General features: G+C 29.5%; 1 protein-coding gene across 1 annotated transcript in view; it reads right to left on the bottom strand.

The window, feature by feature from the left end:
- Nucleotides 1–22,682, bottom strand: part of LOC131847991 (collagen alpha-1(XVIII) chain-like) — a 157,431-nt gene that overhangs the window by 16,315 nt on the left and 118,434 nt on the right. The window contains exons 4-8 of the mRNA XM_059197721.1: nt 12,837–12,908; nt 11,808–11,858; nt 6,186–6,267; nt 4,143–4,189; nt 1,824–1,931 (exon numbers count right to left, since the gene is read on the bottom strand). Coding sequence (XP_059053704.1) covers nt 1,824–1,931; nt 4,143–4,189; nt 6,186–6,267; nt 11,808–11,858; nt 12,837–12,908 — 360 coding nt within the window. The remainder of the gene's footprint in view (nt 1–1,823; nt 1,932–4,142; nt 4,190–6,185; nt 6,268–11,807; nt 11,859–12,836; nt 12,909–22,682) is intronic.

Below are 22,682 nucleotides of genomic sequence, written 5' to 3'. Positions count from 1 at the left end.
AATTTTTACACATTTTTTGACAACATTTATATTTTTAATAAATAATACAAATATAATAAAGAGGTAACATGTAAACTTTTTATGCTTGTTTGTGATGAATAAATTAAAAAGAACTCTTGACAGTGGAATATTAAATTGTTATGATGATGCGGATATGATAAATTTTTATATAATTTTTATTTGACACCTATTTCAAGAGGGTTTCTTTAATCTATAACAACTAAATATAATAATAGAAATAGATACCAATTAATTTATCCTCCATAATTTAGAGTAATTGAATAACTGATCATACGTCAATTAAAAAATAATTTAATATGGATATATGATTACGATACCCGGGCCACGGGTAGGGACCAACCCGGGTGTGAGGTTATATCGAGGGTCAAGATTTGTGGTGGTTTTTGGTACTATCAATTTTATTATATATTACCATATATTTTGTACTTTTTATTATAAGAACTGTGTTCCATATACAGATATTTTGAAATTGGATTTGATTAAAAATAATCATCTGGGAAATAACACTGTTATAAATTTTCAAACTTATCTGAACCACGTAATAAGTGAATGTATTGTAAAAAGGCGTTTCTATGGGCTATTCAAGCTCAGATTTGATACGACTATGCACGCTGTGGGCATTCAGGCATGTTGAGATAGTATTTTGTTGTATGGTACAGTTTAAAGGAAGCGGTGAGTTGCTTATCTTTAATATATTCGCTTATAACTATATATAAGTGAATCATTACAATAGTGTGTATTAAAATTTTAAGTATTATTAATCCTAAAATTTTCTATTTAATTGGATTATGAGTAAAATAAATCTTCTGGAATTTAAACATCTATATGAATTCATTATATAATTACTCTGAGAAATGACAACGAGGTCGCCATGTTGACTTGAATACACTCAGCAAAATGTATAAATGTCATTGCAATATGTATGCAAGATGAACACATAAATAATGTACAAAAACAATAATGTTGTAGTTCTTGAATTCATAGTAAAATCATTTATATGTAATTAAAAAGTTATAATAATATCCGTTGTATGAAGTTTTTGAGTCAATAATTTAAAACGAAAAATTTATTAATATATTCTAATAATCATTAAAGAAGATTAAGATTGAATATTTTGATCTTTACAATATCTTCCCAATGTAGTTTATCATTATTTGTAATATCTATACATTCGCTTTTGACATATACCATAGTCCAGAGTTGTGTACTTACTAAGGGAGGTAGGCGATGCCCGCAGGTTAAATGAGAGTTCTGTGGTCTAGACTCTGGGACGGGGCCTTTGTGTCTCCTACTTCTTTTATGTGTTTGTGTATGTAAAGTAGTGTATTGTTTGTTTCTACCTAAGACAAACTGTACACTTAGTTGAAGCAGTACTCGTACACGGTATTAAATTGTGAAGTAGGTTGTGGAATGCAGAAATTATAGGATAAGGATTATGGCATCTTAGCTCTCCGGAATAGGGACGGATGAGTGGCATCACGGATGTCATATGGATAACATGATATAATGTATTTAAGCGACGGTTACCACTGACCATCAGCTGGGCCGTCTGCTTGTTTACTATTCCAAGTATTTAAGTTTGAAACATACGTAAATATTTATGTGTGTTTCAAATAATATACGTACTTAAATATCTACGTAGTATAAGTTATGTCATGTATCTGTTGGTATATAAACCTAGATGGGAATACCAAATGTTTGGTGTATGTTTTATAAATGTATGCTTTAATTTCTACTCTTATTCGTGGACTTAGGTTAGGTTAGGTTACTGTAAAAATGGTTTAAGAATAATGTTAACTTACCTCTCCATCACCAGAGCCGGAAAACTCAGTAATGCTGCCAGGTGTTCCAGGTACACCTGGTGGGCCTGGTGGTCCTGGGGGACCTCTAATCGATTCACCTGGTGGACCCTGTTGTAAAAATATTATTTTTGTAGTAAGTTTGCATGAAACTTGATAGGTAAAACTATCTTTCCCTATAATGCCTTTATTGCATTATCAAATACGAATTTATACATTTGTTAATAGGAATAGATTATGAAGTCAGTAATACACTCTGTATTTAGTGTAATAAATGGAATTTATCTCACTGTTGTGTTAATCTTCAATTACAACTACAGGATATTAAAGATAGAATTCTATAATAACAGTAAGCATTGATGCATATTAAATATCTGTATCTATATACTTAAATATAAATAATTAATTTAATAGATATATTTTCACATATTAATCATATATTTGGTCATGTAATACCCCCAGAGACAGTTAAAGAAGAATTGTTTATAAAATGATTGAACATACGGAATTTTTGAAATAATAAAAAAAAATTGATATCATAATTTAGAACTATATATGTTCTTCCAATACTTTAAAGCCTGACTCTTGCTTCTATAAATTAAGCACTGGAAAAAATTGTTATGTATTGGATGACTGCGAAAAAAAGGGCACGAAATATAATAATTAAAAAAATATATAATTGTATAAATGTCGAGTTTAATATAGTCGATCTCTGAACGCACTTAAATAACTATTGTAACATCCGAGTAATAAAAATAATCGCTATATAAATTGTATTATTCCACTATATTCCGCTTTGATCCTACATAAGCATTTTTATAAATACATACGTTGACGCAATACAAAATATAAAAGATTTTCGAATAAAATTGTAACATATGAAGAGCTTTCCGTAATTTGATCGAAATTGAATTACTGAGAAGTAGACACTCGGAGCTTGAAACGTAAGTGGCGTATCAGGTCAAGTGGGTTTGTATTCGCTATCAGCGGACACAGTGTTAAGTGCTGTAACGGCTGTATATCATGCGGCGAGTGGAGGGTTAGAAGTCCGTTTACAACGCCACAAGAGAAATGCTATTATGTTCTGTTTACCTACTTTTATAGACGCTTTTACATACAATTAAGATTACCTCTGTTATGTTTTGGTTACATTTGGGTTAATGATGTTGTGATTTCTGTTAAAATTAGTTTTTTTTTGGGATTGTAATGGAAAAAACGCTGATGCCTCGCCCGATGGTAGGCAGTATCTGTTGCAGTCGTCTACATGAACAGCACGTTATCATGTGACGCCTGAGACTACTTATGTGTATGGAATAGCAACTCTATGTTATGCCTCCTATCCTTGAATTTCACTACCTAATTATTGCTTGACAATCTGAACACATCTAACTAAGCAAGCTGCTTATCGGCTGAATTAGGTGAGAGTGGGATATCTAAGCAGCCGTCATTTTACAAAGTACGCAAGTGGGTAAAGTGGGTAAAGGGTAGTTACCACAAAGTAAAGGAAGTTTAATTTGAAATGAATCATGTCAATTTCACAAAATATTAATATCGGTTAAGAGTAATAGGTTTAAGAACACATATAAGAGAAATATTTTTTCTCTAAATTGAAAAATGATTGTGTTAATATATATCTATGCATATGGTAGTAGGAAAATGACTTGGCAAAATGACCTTTATCAATTCCCAGGTACATTCCGACCGAATGACGTGACAACCCTGCACGTGCTAGGGACAACGCATTAAAACCTCGTTGCGGCCTCGTCCAGTAATCGTCCCGTAGTAATTAAAAGCCCCACGGGTTAGGGCGGGGTTATTGTCGATAAATTGAATAGCGGAACAATGCATGATCGGTCTTTGTGTAAAACAGCGACTGAAAGTTATGAGTTTTGATCGCACTTTTGTTGCTCGCGATACCATTAAAATGCTATAAATGGAAGCTTTTCAATTAATCGCATTACTATTTTGGTTTATCAAATGAGGTTCAGAATTCGATTCTCGGATGCACTAATTCTATTATTAATAATAAAGATAAAAATCGTGCCGATTAAACTGGACCGGTTATGCGATCTTTTCAAATCCGCCATAATTTTTTAGTCTCGTAGCATTCGCGCCTTTAAGATGAGAAATTCCATGTAAAAATTGCGAGTTAATAAGCTGATTTTGGTTAGTGTTTATATTTTGAGAATATGTTTTCGAAATAAAGTTACTTATAATTATTATGTAGTCACAATGTAAACTGTGTTAGGTATATTTAATTTATTTCAAAATCATTTCACAAGGGTTTGTTTTTGCACTGTAATTAAATATTAAATATCTTGCCCGCGGTCCTCGTTCGCCTTTTTCGCCTCGAAGCCGCAATGGATACCCTGAAAATAATAAGAAACACACATATTTAATAAGTTTGCTTTTGTAGATTGAAAAGGTGCTTCAGGGTATAAAGTTAATTATATATATGATTACACAATAATATTTGAACAGGATTGCGTCTGTACATTGTATAGAAACCACGTAGGATTTTAAATGGAGCTTGTTGTGGCATAGTTTACGAATATTAAATACCTGTAGGTTATTAGTAAAAAAACTATAACATATTTGTCCTACTTTATAGTAGAACAAATGTAAAATACGTGAATAAAAGGTCAAAGTTATTCACTTTACTACTATGTTATTACTTATCTTATCTGTTCTATTATTATACTTGTATTATTAGATACCTACTTAGTCAAAAAGTATGGAAGAAATTAATTATATTAAACTATCATATTTTTATGTCATATGGTTTTACATTTGCAAGCATGAAATTTGATTTTTATTAAAATAACTTTAATCATTATCATATTTTAAAAAAAATGTATATAGAACAATAATCTGAATTGAACTTATGGCCAATATATTAATTTAATTCAACTGTTCTAATTTTTTGCTATTGTTTCAAATAGATTTGTGTTTTACTTCTGTATTTTGATCTGGAAATTTATAAAACGATATTATTAAAACGTGGGGCGGGAATTGGGATTAACATCCCCGCATAACGGGAAGAGTCGTGAAGGATAATGAAGACGAAGACAATATGTAATACGAAATCGAATATTGTAAAAAAAATTCTCTCTATATCTTAAAAAAAAAGTAGACCAATGCATAATACCAACGCCAATGCACAATGTGTCATAAAAAAAATTGATATTCTATATGCGGTATAAATGTTTATTTTAAATAGACTAGGCCTATATAATTTCGGCCACAACATTTCTGAATACAGTTTCCATAAATATAGGCATCACAGATTTGTCTACCGAAGTAAAATGACGTTTGTTTATGTATGACGCGTGTTAATTTTTTTATTAATAAAAATCCTCCCACGGTGTTTTTGTGAATTCAAACAATGAGGTGAGTGAACTTTTAGAATATAAGTTAACTTTGTATTCATTTGAATATCTATTTTGATTCATATATTTTAGACCAAACTATAATCCAAATTATAAAGTGTCCATGTCCATTTGATTTTGACGTCTTAAATTTAGGTTTTAATAGAACAATAACTGTAGTAGACTGATCCTTAGATATATTTGGCAGTATTGTATTGTATCTGATCACTACATTTATACTTATACTAGTTTTAAATAATGCTTTTATATTGCAGTATACATGTAGTAACGACCAGCAGGTCGCTGTATTAATTTGCTACTTTGTGAAATTAATGTGATTAAATTTCAATCTGATATATATCTCCCTATAATATTTTTTAAATTACCGTAATTTAAAGTTAATATTGTATTTCGATAAGACATGACGGTAAGGTAAGGTAATGATAAATTCTTTGCGTCGTAAAGACTCGACAATTCTTTGCGATTTATTCTATTCTTGCGTCGGCATTTCGGACGAGTGGGAGACTTCGCTGATAGAATACCCACGAACGTTAAAGAATTTAATGTCCCGATAAAACATTTCGATGACCCAACTCCGCCGTGTGTGGCCATACATTCATTGTAGATCGAAGACGAGGTATTTTCTCACGAATATCGCGATATACCTATACATATACTGTACCTACCCATTGGTCATCATATCTGAGCTTACTCTCCATTTATGCGTATCATCTTTTTATCGTCGCGGGTTCTATTCCTAGGACGGTACAAACTATTGTAGTCTTGAGTATGATTGTTTATATTGGTTTGATTGTGAGTGTTGTCTATATATATACCTATATTATGAATGTATTTAGAAAAAATGTAGCTTACTATTTCTATCTATTCTTGTGTTATGAGTATTAGAAAAGTAAAACTTATACATAAGCTCTTGGGACTAGATAGCTCTTTATGAATTGTCCTGAGATATCATATTATAAAAAAATATTCTACGTACCGTCCATTCCTGGTGGTGGGGGAGGAAAAGGCGGTATTGTACCGTAGCGGCCCGAACCCTCGTCGCCATCTTCTTGGTCCACCTATTTAAAATTTTGTAAAAAAAATAGAATAAAGTAGGTACATAAACACAGTACATTTTTATTGTATAAAATTGATGATTATTACACTTTTGCAAAGTATACGTTTTCTTCATAAAACCGCATTATGAATGCATGATTATTAATTTTGAAATAATGTACAAAATGTTCAATTGTTTTTAATTGTGTATATAGTTAAATTTCATATTAACGACAAAAAAATGATGTGTATGTATTAGAATTTTGGGTTAGTTAGGTATTATTCACAGAAAATATTGTTGCAATACATTTGCATGCATATATTCAAAGAATACTTTCAAAATATTACACTTGTTAGTTACTTTGTCATGATCATAAATATTAGTAAAAAAATTAACTTCTAACTCTTAAAAAAATCGATATTTAAACAAATATTCAACAGTGAAATATCATTAACTTATTTAACACTTCAAGATTTAGGACTTTTCAAATTTAATGAGTACGTATCTCTACCTGTAATTAGAAATGGATTTTCAGCGTAAACATCTAGTTATTTATGGCACTAACCCGAAATAATGTTCATGCTATGTTCGCATCATTTTGTTTTTACCTATTTTGGAATGGTAAAGAGCTATTAATGCTATACACTAAGACTCGAGAAAATTCAATCCGAAATATTGTTAGCAATGTTACATTTTTCAGTATAGATTTTCTGGTAGATAACATACTTAATTACTCTTCCCCATTTAGAAATATACTAGTTGTCACCCCGTGGTCGAAATTCAAATCATAATTAATTATAATTATTATGGTTATATTTGATATTCCGTAATAATATACAGAAATAATATAGTATTAAAGAGTTTGTCTTTAATACTATATTACTTCTGTATATTATTACGGGATGTCAAATATAACCATAATATAAATACTAATAAATTATTTGTACACAAATGTGAATAGGCCAGTTTCTGTTTGAACATTGATAAATGTATAAATAAGATTTTGTTACTGTATAAAATAATTATAAATAAAATGTTTACAGAATCTTTTTGGGCATTAAACACATATTAACATATAGTTCTAAGTAGACGACACAAGGGCTTCAATTTGTGAGAAAGTAAGCACTTTGCTATAAAAGCTATTTAGATTTTGTTACTATACTCTATACTTTTTTTAACATAAGTTTTGCAAAATATTATTTCAATGACAGTCAACTAGACATTAAACGCTGATTTAGAGTGAAAAATGTGCTATACAAAGTAAAATTTAGAATCATATCCCTTTAGACTACCTACAACTAGACCTCAAAGCCTACAACTGTTCATTATAGTTATTTAGTATTGATAATATGTGTATATAATGTGTGATATAATAGAAAACACGAGTTTATATTGGATATTAAAATTTCTTTTATAAAGTTTTTCGTGTACTTTTTGTAAAAACGTGCAATATACTCTTTAATGGTTACATTTTAAATTGTACAGTAAAATTGAGATAAACAACTTCGGACTTTATCTTAATGCAAAAAGGTTCGTTATCATTATCTTTTTCTGACCGTACAATTGAGCAGCAATACAAAAGTCACCGAACTTCCGGAGGGTAGAAAAATCTCAATAATTGTGTGATCATGCGAAAAGGCGTAAAATACGTGAAATTCCACTTTGTAAGTGCGAATTTTGCAAATTGTAACTTGGAATTTCCATTTTACATTTAACTCGAGTGCCTATGGGTTTTTAGGGTTCCAAAGCAAAAAGGTTTGTACGTCCGTTTTTCTCGTATGTTCTACCATTTTTTTATAAGCAGCTGTTCATAAATTCTAGAAACTACTACTGATACTAATTTGAAATTTGTAATACCGTTAGATATGCCATAGGTTAAAACAAATATAAGAAATACGCCAGAAATTCCGAAATAAAAAAAATATAAATATAAATTATAATAATTACTGTTAATAAAGACATTTAAAATATGCTAATGAGATATATGAAGATTGATGCTGTAATTTAGAAAAAGAAAGAAAATATTTGTTTATCCGTTCCTCTTGAAAAAAAATGTTAATGGGGTTTAAGATGGGGACTCAACAATATCAATTGGTCTCCCGGGAAATGTCATTTATGGTGTAACTACCACGCTTTTATGTGTCCCTAATGCGCCAGTCTTCTGTTTTGCTAAGTGGCTAAGCGGCTTGTAAGAGCTTCTAATTCGGTTTCACTTGCACTTAGTTTTATATTTAACTTTTTTGTTAAGGTACTTTTGGGTACCTGCATATTTTCTCACACATAAGACAAAAACACGCGAGGTCATGTAAATCGTAATTTTGAATAAATATTGATCACTGCTTAGAAATATGCCATAGAATACTTTTCTGAGTCTGTATTCATATTGAATATAATTTTAGATTCCCATAGGACAACTCTTTGAATCTAAGTAGTGTAAATAAATCTTCTTGAACACTTTATTTCATTTCAATCTCACTGTTCTTGATTTTCCGTTTCCAATTGTGGATCTAATTACGAACGAATTGAATTAACCCTTTACTTTTTCATAAAAAAATCCTACTTTATTGGCGTATTCTTTAATCGTAGCTTTTTGACATAAATGATACCCAAATACGTGATTGGTTAAGATACGTACTATGTAATGTTATTTTCTGAACAAGATATTTTTGGGCATTATTTTAAAAGTATTTGTCCTGTATATTTATATTGTGTCTAATTTTTTTTATTTTATTTTGATACAAACAGTCATTACAGTTATAATTACTTATAAGTAAATATATAGACAACGAATACAGTATTTGATACAAATATATTAATAAAAATGTTAGCGTTGACATAATGAGCTTAGAAATCTAGATTAAGTTTTTTATATGTGAATACATCTTTTCAAGAATTGTACTTGTCCTTTTGTTTTTATAATGGTAACACAAGATATTGTGTTTAACTGGACTCTAAAACCCTATATCCTTGTATATGTATTTATAGACATAGGTTTTTATTACGTTTCAATTACTTTTTATATTCATTGATCATATGATACAATAATAGCAAATTAAGTAGTCAGCAGTAGTATTTTTTTTTAGTATAGTAGAAAAATATATGATGTTCACACAAAATGTCCTACATGACCAAAGAAGTTTGAGTTAGGAACATTTAGTATTTAAAAACAAATTGTAATTTAAAATGTTGAAAATGTTGAATGCCATTGTCTAGGTAAGTAACTATTTAATAGTTCTATTTATGAAACACATCTCGTTTCCAATCGGCAGCTGTAAATAGTTCATATTCAATGCGTTTAAAATAACAAATTCAACTGGGCTTCAAAATCAAGCCCATGACCATTGATATCTGCATTGATTTCGTTCCATCAATTGCAACGTCATTTACCTGCAGTATTTGCAATACAAATTGTTTGCTTTGATCTCTAATATACAATGTAAACGTGACTAGTGCAGACTACCGCTGCACGAGTAAGACTGAATTTGTGGGGTATGGTTCCAGTTTGAACAGGTTTATTTAATAGGATATTAAAATTAGTAAATTACCTTGTTTTATTTTATTGAGTTCCCGATATTTTGGCAAGTAAAACGTGGTAAGATCACGTGATTTACTATTTACACGTATAAATAATGACAGCGTCAAATTTAAAATAGGATATTAAAATTTATCAATTCATATAGGTCTAAGCGGATCCGGCAGATAGACGTTGTCCTATCCTGAAAAGCAGCGGTATCTCTACCTGATTCAATTGTAATTTAAAAAAATCCAATAACCTATTGAAATACATACAGAAAAATTCATTTCAGTTGTTGGATAACAAGTAGAAAACACACGTAGAAAATTAAATAATATATGTATGTATATTAAGATATTTCGCCAATTATATGACTAACAAATACCGTACGTACATATAGTTTTCATCAATAAGAAACAAATGCGTGGAAAGTAGAGATTTCGTATAGGGAAACGCAGTGTACATTTGCCATCAGCTCAATGAAATAAGAATGTATCTATTGCAGGAATTTATTGATTGCATGTGGTTCTAATGCACATTTACAAATAAAAGAAAAGTTTTTTTTGGCAATTAATCATTCATCATTCTGCTGGATCTTTCACTTTATACTTTTACTCAATTCTTAACGGTTTTGCTTAATGTCAATAAAATTATCATCAGAATATCCTATAGGATTGTTCGTGTCCAGATGGTCAGTGAACATCCTCTGTCCCGATTGCAAACCATGACCAAAATTTGTTTGTTTTTTTTACTAGAATTGTTTGCCTTCTTAAAGCGTAAAGTTTGAAATTGGAATTCGTTGTAAAATTGTACTGGCAGTTTTTTATTATTGGAATATATTGGAAATAAGTCACTCTCGCAATGTGACCACGGGTCACTATCGATTCACAGGCATCGAGTTTGTATATAGAACATGACCGGGACTAGGAGTGTTTGCACATTATCGTTTTGTATGGACTATGGAAATCGAAGTTTGTTGTTGCCCTCGTTGACCGGAATAGCTATGATTACCTGGAAGTATTATGTCTTTTTTACAAATTACGCCGTCTATTTGCCTGTTTACTTCAAATAATTAAACTTAAAATTAATAATTGCCTTTAAATACAAACCATATAATATTTTTGTAAAAAGAAAATTGAGTTGTTCTTGGATTTTAATAATAGTAACAAAATGGGATTTGACAATTTTGGTTTACTAAAATTGGTTCATATATGAAATATTCCATCTTATATCGGACACCAAAATAAAAACAGTCTTTTAGGAACTTAATTTTTTAATGTCGGTTAAAATATGAACAATGAACGCGATATAATATACGAGGTAAAATATTTAGTATGTTTATTTTATTACTCATAATAAAAAAATCCACATGTGGTCTTTGTGGGAGTAAGGAAAACATGATCTATTATTATTTTATCTTATTACTTTTATTCGCATAACTGAAAATAACTTTTACGACTTTTTAAGGGTACTTTATTGCAGTTTAATGGGGACAGCTATGAACGTTGGCTATGAAGTTGAATAACTGTAGAATGATGCTATCTAGGTCCGTTCTAATTACTAAAATACTTATTTAGATTGATCTTGATTTAGTCATGTCTGTTGATTTCCTGAAGTGTATTCTTTTTTTTATTGCACACAAAAGAAAAATATACAATATGGTTTGTTGTTTATAATTTACTTAATAAAAAAATATAATAATGCCGTAATCAATTATTTTAAATTACTATATAACTTAAAGACCTCTTTCGTCATGAAATTGTTGAAATATAATAAACAGGTTTATTAAGCTAAATTAAATACTAATTTTACAGAACACCTAACTATTAATTTAATTAGCTTTCGTTTAAAAGTTATTTGTGTTTGTTAATATTGCGACCCAATTACACAGACATACACAAATTAATTTGATTAGTGATTGTTAATGACATCACAATGTGTTAAGAGTGTACTATCCACTCACAAAATTAGTCAATAAAATCGGGAGCGGCTATACAGTGGCAATGGTGAAATGAAGCAAGCAAACATAAATAAAAAAAATGAATCACCAAAAAATTGTCTATGTCAATCTCGTCGTCATCGTTGCCGCTGCCGATATCCTGTCAAAACGTTGAAAATTGTATATTTCTGTGGAGCAGATAATGAAGTCTTCAGTTTGCTGCCTAATAACCTAATCATTAGGGGGTTTGTCACGATGGGCTAACTTTTCTGATCTCATGCTCATCTTATCATCCTCCACTGGTGCCCCGCCAGCGAAAACCGTTAACGCACGCGGATGCACCTTTCCATTATCATCCATAAAAAAAACCTAATCATAATAATAATCCTAATATTTTACTAAAATAAAAGAAAATAATACAAAAATTACTGTTTTTATTAAATTAATGTTTTGTGCAGATTGCAAAAAAACAGTACTATGTTGTGTTACTACGTATGTTACATTATGTTCACATAATATAGAGTATTCACTATTACAAATTAACAAAGAAATAATACAAACTGCGACAGTTCATTGTGAAATATGGAGGAAAAAAAAAATTTGCTGACAATAATTGCTATTTGTTTAATTATTGGAGATGCTAAATTATCACTATAGATACGACATTAACAGACATACTCAATAGCTAAATAATTTATTTACAATGTAAGTATATTTTACAATAAAACATTACATTAAATGTTAAGTTAAAATATATAAAACCATAAATTATTTTTATTATTTTTTAGAAAATTATTTTCAATATCAATTTTAGCAGAACTGTTGAAAAATTGTTCATTTTTTAAATACAGAATACACTTTTTGTTATTGTAGTTGGTATTTTGGATAGATAAGGTACTGAACTTCGTATTAAATTTGACTGAGTAGTAGTAGAGCGACGTATTTATTATTATACTAGTATTGCGGCATTAATTTAAAAAATAACAATTAAAACGGAAACACTTTTTGGGACGATTTTTGTTCTTGATGCCCTATCAGACAATAGAACGTAAAATTACGTATATTGTTTCTTTCTGTGTACTAAAAAGTTTCGTATGAAGTTTCCAGATATAATCATAATATAATGAAACCAACTTACCTTGAAGGTGTTGACACATTGCACTTCTGCCTGAGACGGTGACTCGTATAACTTGAGCTCTTGAAATGCACCCTGTATCAAAATCAGAGTTAACACACGACACCATATCGCTTTCATATCGACCGTTCCTAGAGTGCTTTGTTATATTAGTGATAAAATTACCATAGTAATGATGTAGATTATTGTTATTTTAGTACACTTTATAATGACACTGTTTTATTCACTTTAAAAAAAATGTCTTACAGTTTAACGTTGAGAATTGCGGTTTTATTTAATTGTTTATTTTTAATAAATATATTGCAGACTTTATAAATTCAAGAAATATAACATCAATTTTACTATAACTTTCAAACTCGATTACTAAACAAATAAAATATATGTGGACTTTAATTAATTAATATTAATTAAAGTTCGCTTGCAATTTTAATCAAAATATCCAGCGAAAACGATTAAATGTAAATTTAATAATAACGAACAATATCCATTTTAGAGTTATATTAATGAAGTGATACTTAAGTAGATGATAGCTGAATAAATACTTATGTATATGAATACAAAAATGTATAAACACTCAGATCAGTCACAAATAACACGTTGAAACAACTTGTAACAAAAAATGAATTAAAACAAGAACTGGAATCCGCGCACCCGTGTCAAGCAGCGCGTGCGTTGCATTGCACTAAATTTAAAACGGGTTAAGCCAAAGGATTGCTTTATAATAGCAAATGAGATCTGTTACTATATATTATCTACATTATTTAATAGCTGAGCATGTAAATTCTGGGTCTTATATCATTAGATTAGAAAAGTTACAGAATTTACTATTCTGTTTACGTTTGTTACGTGTATAATAAATTTGATAAATAAGACTTCGAAATAAAAATATATTTAGTAAGAAAATATTTGAAGATTAATACAAATCAATTAAAGATGTTCAAGTAGTAATTAAAGAGATACTATAATATTGCTTATAGTAATTTATCTTTGTCATCACTACAGTTTATGCATTATATACAGAGACGCCTTACAAATCTAGAAAATTTCTGTACTGTACCTATACTGTATTCAGCTTTCCTGAATTATAATATGCTGAAAACTGTATTAAAATCCGTTGGATAATTTAAAAGATCTAAGCGTACAGACGACATCGTGCCATCGAAATCGATTATTTGTAATATGAAAATTAGGTGTAGTCGTGGCAGACATAAATTTGTATAAATAATAATAATAACTAGCTAACTAAGAGTACCGCATCAATAGCAAAAATAATCATCAAAATGGTCAGGTTTTGAATAAAAAATCACTTGACTAAACATACGTACGATTTATAAAATGAAAAGAATAGAACCGATTATATTTGTCTTTTTAAAGCAGTTTTAATATTTAATACTTAATACGTAAAAAAATACCTTATACCTTGCCTTTGATTGCCGGAGGGTTTACAGTTCAAAAAACGCTAGATTATAGTGTTCACTATTTTTGTAATAATTTTTCCACTTTTATCGAAGATTAAATATTCATGTATGTGTGTATCAATTTTGAAATTTAGAGTTACTACTTTTTTACCGATGCGGTTACTGGTACTGAGGTTTGCTGAAAATTTTTTGATGAAAATAGGCTGCAGGTGCAGGTCTGCTCTCTTTTTGTTTATTATTGCTTTTGTGATATCAAAAATTAGATTTGTAGAATTTTTGAGCTGTATTTATGTTCACTAATTCCAGCAACGACTTATCCGATTCGGGTTAGGTTTTCACATATTCTCTACGTAGTATGGGTACCAATTCGCAGTTCAACTAGTGTAATATATATGTGATATGTGATTAATAATGTATCCCTTGTTTCATTACTGGTGTCACTCTTAACGACGAATCCTGTAAGTACCTATACATAATAACAGTACTAAGACACTCCTCAACTACACATATGAAATTCCACAATGCAAAACTAATCACAATCACGGTTATTGTATGTCATGTTCTCATAGTATGTCGGATGGTAATTAGATCTATCTTGTCTGAGTTCACCTGCTTTGTCAAAGACTGTATGTAGAACAGTCAAGCACTGCCATAGTACTCTGATGGCGTTAATTAATTGGAACCTGTATGTATATATAATACATTCAAATGTTATTAGGGGCCATTCATAAATTAAGTAAGGGGAGATGGAAAGAATACTACGAGTGGTAATACTTTCCCTCTTTTAATACACATTTTAATAATTACAATTTCGTTATTTAATTCTCAAATATATATATTTTCAATATAATGAATTTAAAACTAACTATTTTTGAATTAAAAAAAACACAAAATCAGAGATTTTATGATTATTTTTTGTTATATAAAGTTAAAGTACTTCAAAGTCACACTAATTGACACGTGTGACATAATTTATGAATGGGCCCTGACTGCCATTAATAAATACTTAATATATTATAGTTTTCAATATTTACAGTCCTATAAATATATAATAAAAATATAACTAATCTTTATTTGTACACAGAAGATATGTAATATTATTGTAGGATAAAGTTCTCCGACTTAATAGAACCCAAAACAATGCTTGGCAATTTTGTGTCTATATATGTGCGTTTAATAATAATAAAATAATTCTAAAGCACGGTAATAGTAAAGTAAACAAATTGAAAAAAAATCCATTGTTCAGAGTTTTAGATGCAAATATTTTGTAATTTCGAAACTTTTCAATTCTACAATAGCGTTTTAATTAAAAACATGATGCCAACAAAGTTTCGCCGCCCGCAGTTCGATTTTCATGATACGAAAGCCTCGAACTAAAAGTATTTTCTTAATGTAATAGGCGTATTGTGGAGGGAGGTGAGAGGGAGGATTCCGGGGGATATATACATGAAATTCATTGCAGATCACTCAGAACGCATCAATATTACGGTCTAGTGGGTAACTAAACAATAATATTATTAATTGATTATCAGAATATGTACACCTGATTCTAGAACATTTCTCAGTGCACTTCTATATTAACACTTAATTTATATTTGTTTGTCTGTGACTTATTCACAACTAAATCACTAAAAAAATTTAACGAAATTAGGCGCAAAGATAAACTGCATCACGTGCAAAATAAAACCAAAACAATTGGTTAAAAATAATATATGTTATTATAAAGACTGCATAATTGATCCTAAGTTCATATTTAATAGACGTGATAGAGCGTATCACACCACTGTTAGAGGAAATTAAAAATAAACAAAAAATATGCCAAGACGCTCGGACTGCGTGGTCATATACTCTACCTTCCCCATCTTATAATTAACGAGTTGTTATTGTATAGACTACCAATAATATGAAATATAAATGTGATACAGCTAGTATATTCATACAACATCAATGAATGAGTTCAACTCAAAGCTATTAGTGTTTCGTTAGTTGTTATAGAACTACTTATAAACAATTGTTTTGAACGTCAGGGACTTTGAGTTCGACTGATATTTATTTAGCTAGTTATTCTCAAATAGAGGAGTCCCATCGGATGTTTGATTTCCGGTAGAATAATGGAAGTTTGAATTTAGGAAATATTAACATAGATAGGTGGGATGTAAATCAAGTTGAAAATGTTATATTATGTATCAATCTTGAATGAAATGACTGAAGTTTGTAGGGCAGATTTTTATTTTTTCATTCTTTCTCGCTCTTAAATCGATTTAATTACATATAAAATATAAACTTAATACGCCAAATTTTAGTTAATTGAAAAATTTTTTAATAACAAATTGGGCTACTAGTATGTTAATTAAAATTCAAAAAGTATGTAAGAATATATAATAGGCCATTTTATGCGCGGTTAATAGCTAAAATGATTAATGAAGGCTTTAGTCTATTAATCATTCTTACTATTACAAGGGAAATCAACACTACATAATCATAACTATTATTCTCGTAAATTTACACTTTCATAAATCAAAATTTTGTGAAAGTATTATTAATATTTCGTTGAATTTTTTTAATTAAAATTTTACTTAATGAACCTAATTTATATATTTAACATATTGAGTTTTTTTTTAATAAAGTATTTTCTCTGGGATTAGACTTTGTGACTCTAAAATATCTATGGAAAAGGCATATTCTGTCCTAATTTACTTGATATTAGTTATATTTCATCCATGTGTTTATTGTTAATTAATGATTCACAAAACAAAAGTCTTCAACTTTTGTTTTGTGAATCATTAATTAATAGTATTGATAACGTTCTATTCTCTTCAATTTGTAATTATTAATGTTTACAAAATAATATTTCAGCATAAATTAATAAACTGAACAATATGAAAAAACTATGATTAGTACCGATACACGATCAAAATCTACAAAAACTATTATAATTATCTACATCATACATTTATTATCAACCAGCTACTCGCCACGGCTTCGCACGGGTGTACATGTATTATATATATAAATCTTCCTCTTGAATCTTTCTATCTATTAAAAAAGCAGCTTCAAAATCCGTTGCGTAGTTTTAATGATTTAAGCATACATTGGGACAGACAGCGACACTTTATTTTATACTATGCAATAATGATAATGGTAATGATAATCATAATTCTGGACAACTCATACAACGCTATCTAGTCACAAGTTGAGGTGAGCTAGTGTATAGCTATATAAGCTTGTATTATATAGGTAACTGAAAACTGGTAGAAATATTTAAATACATTTTTATAAATACTTAATACATAAAAGATACCCAGACCAGACCAAACATTCATATTCATAAATAGAGATATTTGTTCGTACGAGAAATCAAATCAACAACCGTTGGAAGTAAGGCGCGGTACTGAACTGCTAGACCACAGAGTCAACATTTTTTAAGTAAGTAACAATATTGTTTTGGTGACATGTTATATTTGTTGAATGATTTGACCATTACGGCCATCTAAAATGTAAAACCACAGATAACATAATATTACATAGTAAAACTAGTTGCTATATATTATAATCGTCAAAATACAAGATTAATAATATAATTAAAATTACAGAACGTTGTATGTAAACAGTTGATTAGAAACGAAAACGATTTAGTTCAACTAACCCAATTATAAAGTTAATACTATTTGATACAACTAATAAAACTTTTAATAGGCTTTTGATTTTTAAGCTTAGAAATCTTTGAATGTAGTAAACGAATGATGATCGTCCTTTTATAGAAGAAAGGCTGGCTTCATAATAAAAATATTAAAAGTGTAAAAATTACAACTGATAATTATTATTATAATTAAAATGTAAACGACAGACAACAAAGACAGGATTTTGGTAAATAGGTAAATTCATTGTTTTTACCTTTCCGACAATGAAAAAAATCTTTAAAAAATATTTTATTTCAGATTAACATAGGATATATATTGTGTTAATATATACTATACCCACAATGTTATGAACATCCGAACGGCTAGTATACTAACAGTAGTAAAGTAACAAGAGAATATTTAAAAAAAAATCTAAACTTAGTGGGATTGCTTTTAATAAAATTATAATAAACCTTGTAGCTACATTTAATACATTTATTAGTTAACGTAAAAAAATATTACATAGATAGTATTATTATTTAATCTGGGTCAGAATATAAAAATGGTATGAATAATATAAAACGGCTTACGGAAACCGAAAACAGCGATAAAACTTTTTCATCCTTCAATACAAACTGTGAAACCGCTAAAGCCAGACAATATAGCGCGCCGTCATCCGGCTACATTTTAGTAACAAATACATTTTCAGCTCCAAAATCCATGAATAGCGACGAGCTATCAATTTTATTTACATGTCACACCCATTGTGGGATCTTATCTGATGTCCGAATTTCGTTTAGCTCCTAATAAATCATGGCTTGTGGAAAAATTAACGTCATTTTTGTAAGCGAGTCACTCGTTATTTACGCATTCTGTTAATATGGTTTGTAACGAAAGTTTTTCTTTATACTTTAGAAGATTCAAGTTATTGATATTTTACCGTATTGATTAACTAAATAACTAAAATAAAATAAAGAAATATATGTATATATATATATGTATATATACCTATATGTACCGTTATCCCAGATAGGGTAAACAGAGACATGGCTTATTTATTGAGACTAAATGTGACAACAAATCATAGGGTGTAACGCAAATATTTCTACTGACTCATAGGTAGAATTGTACAAGTTATGTTTTTATAAATACTTTTATACAAATTAAGTTATTCTCTAAACCTAAGAGTAATATTTCTCTCTTTCTGATGCTGAAATAAAATAGAATCAAACGTTTGGGTCTACGACGTATTTTTTTAGAAATTGAATTGTTAAACATATATTAAATATTAATAAAATTTAAACTACGCTGTGTTTTGTATTTTTCTGTTATTTATTTAGACTTTGTTTGCTACGTTCTTAGACGCTACGAAATATAATAGGATACAAGTTGTTCTTTACCTAATTAGATGCTCTCCGGTTTTTAACGTTATTAGGCTTTACTAGGTTTGCTTGTACTAGGAGACGGTTACCACTTATTATAAGGTTTCAGTTTGTTTTTTTTTTCGGCCTACTCTAATGCTGTTGGCCGCAGCTGGCCTTTACAGCTTTACCGAACGTTAGGGTGCACATGGCACTCCAAACGTCGACATACATGTATCTACTGAGTGCAATTGTGTTCTTAAAAAAATTTGGAACCTATTGTAAATATATATATATATATATATATATATACAAAATGTTATCAAAATTGATATAGCCATTTATGAGGAGTTAAGTGACAACTACACTAACGGAATAATTATATATATTAAGACATATATAGTATTTTAACTCTCAACTCGTATATACAGTTTATAATTAAATGAAATACAACTTCTAGGGGCTCACAATCTGCGTAAAAGAATATAACAATCGTTTGACTTGCAATAACATAATTTCGAAGATCTAAAAATTTTTCCCAAAGGAATCTCACTGTCGCAGGTATAATGATAGGGGATTATCACTTCGTAAGGCCATTACATGATCCCTTAAGGGTCTTGGTAGAGCTTTTACTACCCAACGACCGCCCATATTTGTTAAGAGCACAAATTTTTAGAGATCTGTGTCGAACAGCGCAAAAGATGTTATTGTATTAATTATTCATTAATAATAAAAAAAGTACAATATTTTTTTTTATATTTACAGTATGTACCGTATAAAAAAACATATGTTTTTTTACAAACTACTATTTTATGCATAATTTAACAAAAAGAGACAGTAGAAACTACAAAGAAAGTTTTGCTTTACTTCACAACAAGAAAGAAGTAAAGCAGTATTGCTTTACTTCTTTCTTGTTCTTTGTTTATAGAGGACATCTGTAGAATCGCGACTTGTTTGAATTTTTTCTTTCATTTATCATAAAAACATCATTTCCGATGAGCAAAGCCTATGTACATGTAATATATTAGTATTGCACCACTAATAAAGTTAGGGCAGTTTAAGAGGAATTTATATTTATTTTTTAAATTAAAACAAACATCGTCGGTAAACTTAAGTAGAATACAAAGAAATTGTTGTATTATTCAACCATGCAGGTTGAATTATACATATAATATATAATTTATTATACATTCAGAAAAACATTTAAATTCTACTGAACCTTATATGTGTAGATTCAATTCGCTTTCACCAAATTTTATTCCTAGACTGGACCCATAACCTTAACTGCATAGACTGTTATTACATGTGTGTTAGATGCTGATAAGAATAGTACCTACCATTAGTATCAAGATTACTTTTTGGGTCAATCTTTTGAATAGCTCTGAGGAGCAGCCAATCTACTTTAGAAACTAATTCCTATCCAATGACTTTGTAGTTCGCCATTTCGTACCCTTTTATACTTTTCGTAACTTATAATGACCATTGAACTGATTCTACATTTCGTAGACAATGGCTAAATTGCCTTACATTATTGCTCTAGTCAGTTTTTGTTTTAATTATATTCCATAAGAACATTATAAGATTGAAGTGAATTACTTTTAATTTTTATGATTAGACTGCAGAGTGCTGGGTCTGCAGTCTAAAAATACGTTCTATTAATCTACTAATCAGAAATGAAATTATTCTTTATACATAGTCAGTATTTTATACAGAGTAATTATATTACTACGTCAATTTGGATAAAAAATATCCTACGGGTTAATCTAATATATAATCTATATGTGCACCGAATATCAGTAGAATCCATTCAGTAATTTTCAGCTGAAACAGTAACTAACATCCTCACAAACTCTCACGATATTTCTGTTTCATTGAGATAAAAGAGTACTCATATAAGTATTTCATGCCATCCATTCAGGCGTTTAGTTATGTATACATAAGAAACATACAGGTATATAAGGCTCTTTTAATAATCCAGTAATATAGACTATTCTTACAATGAATATACTTCTTTGTAACGAGGAATGTTATCACAAAAAATAGAACGAAATTAGGTAAGGAAATATTTCAAAATTTTTATTAATTGGAAAGAAATTACTTTATTAACATAGTATACATTTTTAAGAATAGAAATTTAACCTTTAGAAAAACACCAATTACAATGTACAAAAATAAAGAGGAGCTTACGAGGATGACCTATTCCGTCCAGTTTATCGAAAATATACAAGGTATACTTGTAAATGTAACCTGGATGGGATTTATATTTTAATTAAAATTTCATTCCATCAGATTCCCTTTTGATTACCAAACTGAAGTATTCAAAATAATTTCGAGCGAAAAACTCGAAACTCGCCTCGGCTTTTTGTTTATTATTCAATTTGAATTCGGCTTGTTGATCGTTGAATAAGTCACCTATTTATTCTACAATAGGAATGTTTGGTATACGTAATCTATCTGAAAACGTACTGAGGTATCTCAGTATGCATTTATAGATTTTTAAATCATATAAAAAAGTACAGTGTAAGTTGTTAAAACGCTTTTTAGTAAATGCATGATCATATTTATTTTGTAGTGCATTCTAATTAAAAACGTAACTATCAGAGAGATTAGATAAGTTGTAAATGATAATAATGATAACTTATCGAATAATATCGAGTGAATAAGAGAGAAAAAGACAGCAAATGTTAGGCGTCTTAGTCAGTCATACTTATGTGTGCAGTATCTATCGAATCGTCAACAAAAATGTCATTACAATTTGTCTACATGTTCAGATATCTAAATGCTACATTAATATATATTTGTGATACACATAAACCTTCCGAAAGAAATTCACAAAATGATAGGGAAAACCATAACAAAATCCGTTACGTTATTTAGAATAAGTAAACGAGGGAACACATGACAATAGCGGATTTCCTTCATAGTGTATAGTTGTTGTCGTTATTAAGTATAAATAAAATTTCCTTATGAACATGTATTTCAGTATCAACTCGATAATAGTTTCTAGTCGTTGGAAACTGACGTCTTACAATTGTAACTACTCGTAGTTCAAAATTAGATTCCAACTATCTTGCATATAGCTTTGGTTTACAATAGACGTCGAAGTATCGCCAACCACTTTCAAGTCAAAGACGAATGCGGTTTAGACTAGCTACTGAAGTCGATCTTACAGTTATGATGGATTTATTTGATATTAATGTTTCTAGAGTTTAATCTAAGTCTTGCCAGGTAGTCTTTGTCATGTCAAAGTTATCTGTGAAGGTACTTCTTTCTCAGAGGGTACCTTTGTCTCATCTATTTCAGCCACCAAGTAGCTTGCTTTGTAAGTTACGTTTCGGTTGATGCGTGAGATATGGCAGTGACTTAAAGGGAATGCAAATTTGACACTGTCGGAGTGGAAACGCTTGTTGGTACATGATACCATCAAGTGGTAACGTTGTAGCCATGGTA

The sequence above is a fragment of the Achroia grisella genome, unplaced genomic scaffold (assembly GCF_030625045.1).
Source record: "Achroia grisella isolate CSIRO2021 unplaced genomic scaffold, CSIRO_AGI_Agris_v1 utg546, whole genome shotgun sequence".
Lineage (NCBI taxonomy): Eukaryota > Metazoa > Arthropoda > Insecta > Lepidoptera > Pyralidae > Achroia > Achroia grisella.
The sequence above is the reverse complement of the archived record's forward strand: the minus strand, read 5'-3'. Positions and strand labels throughout refer to the sequence as shown.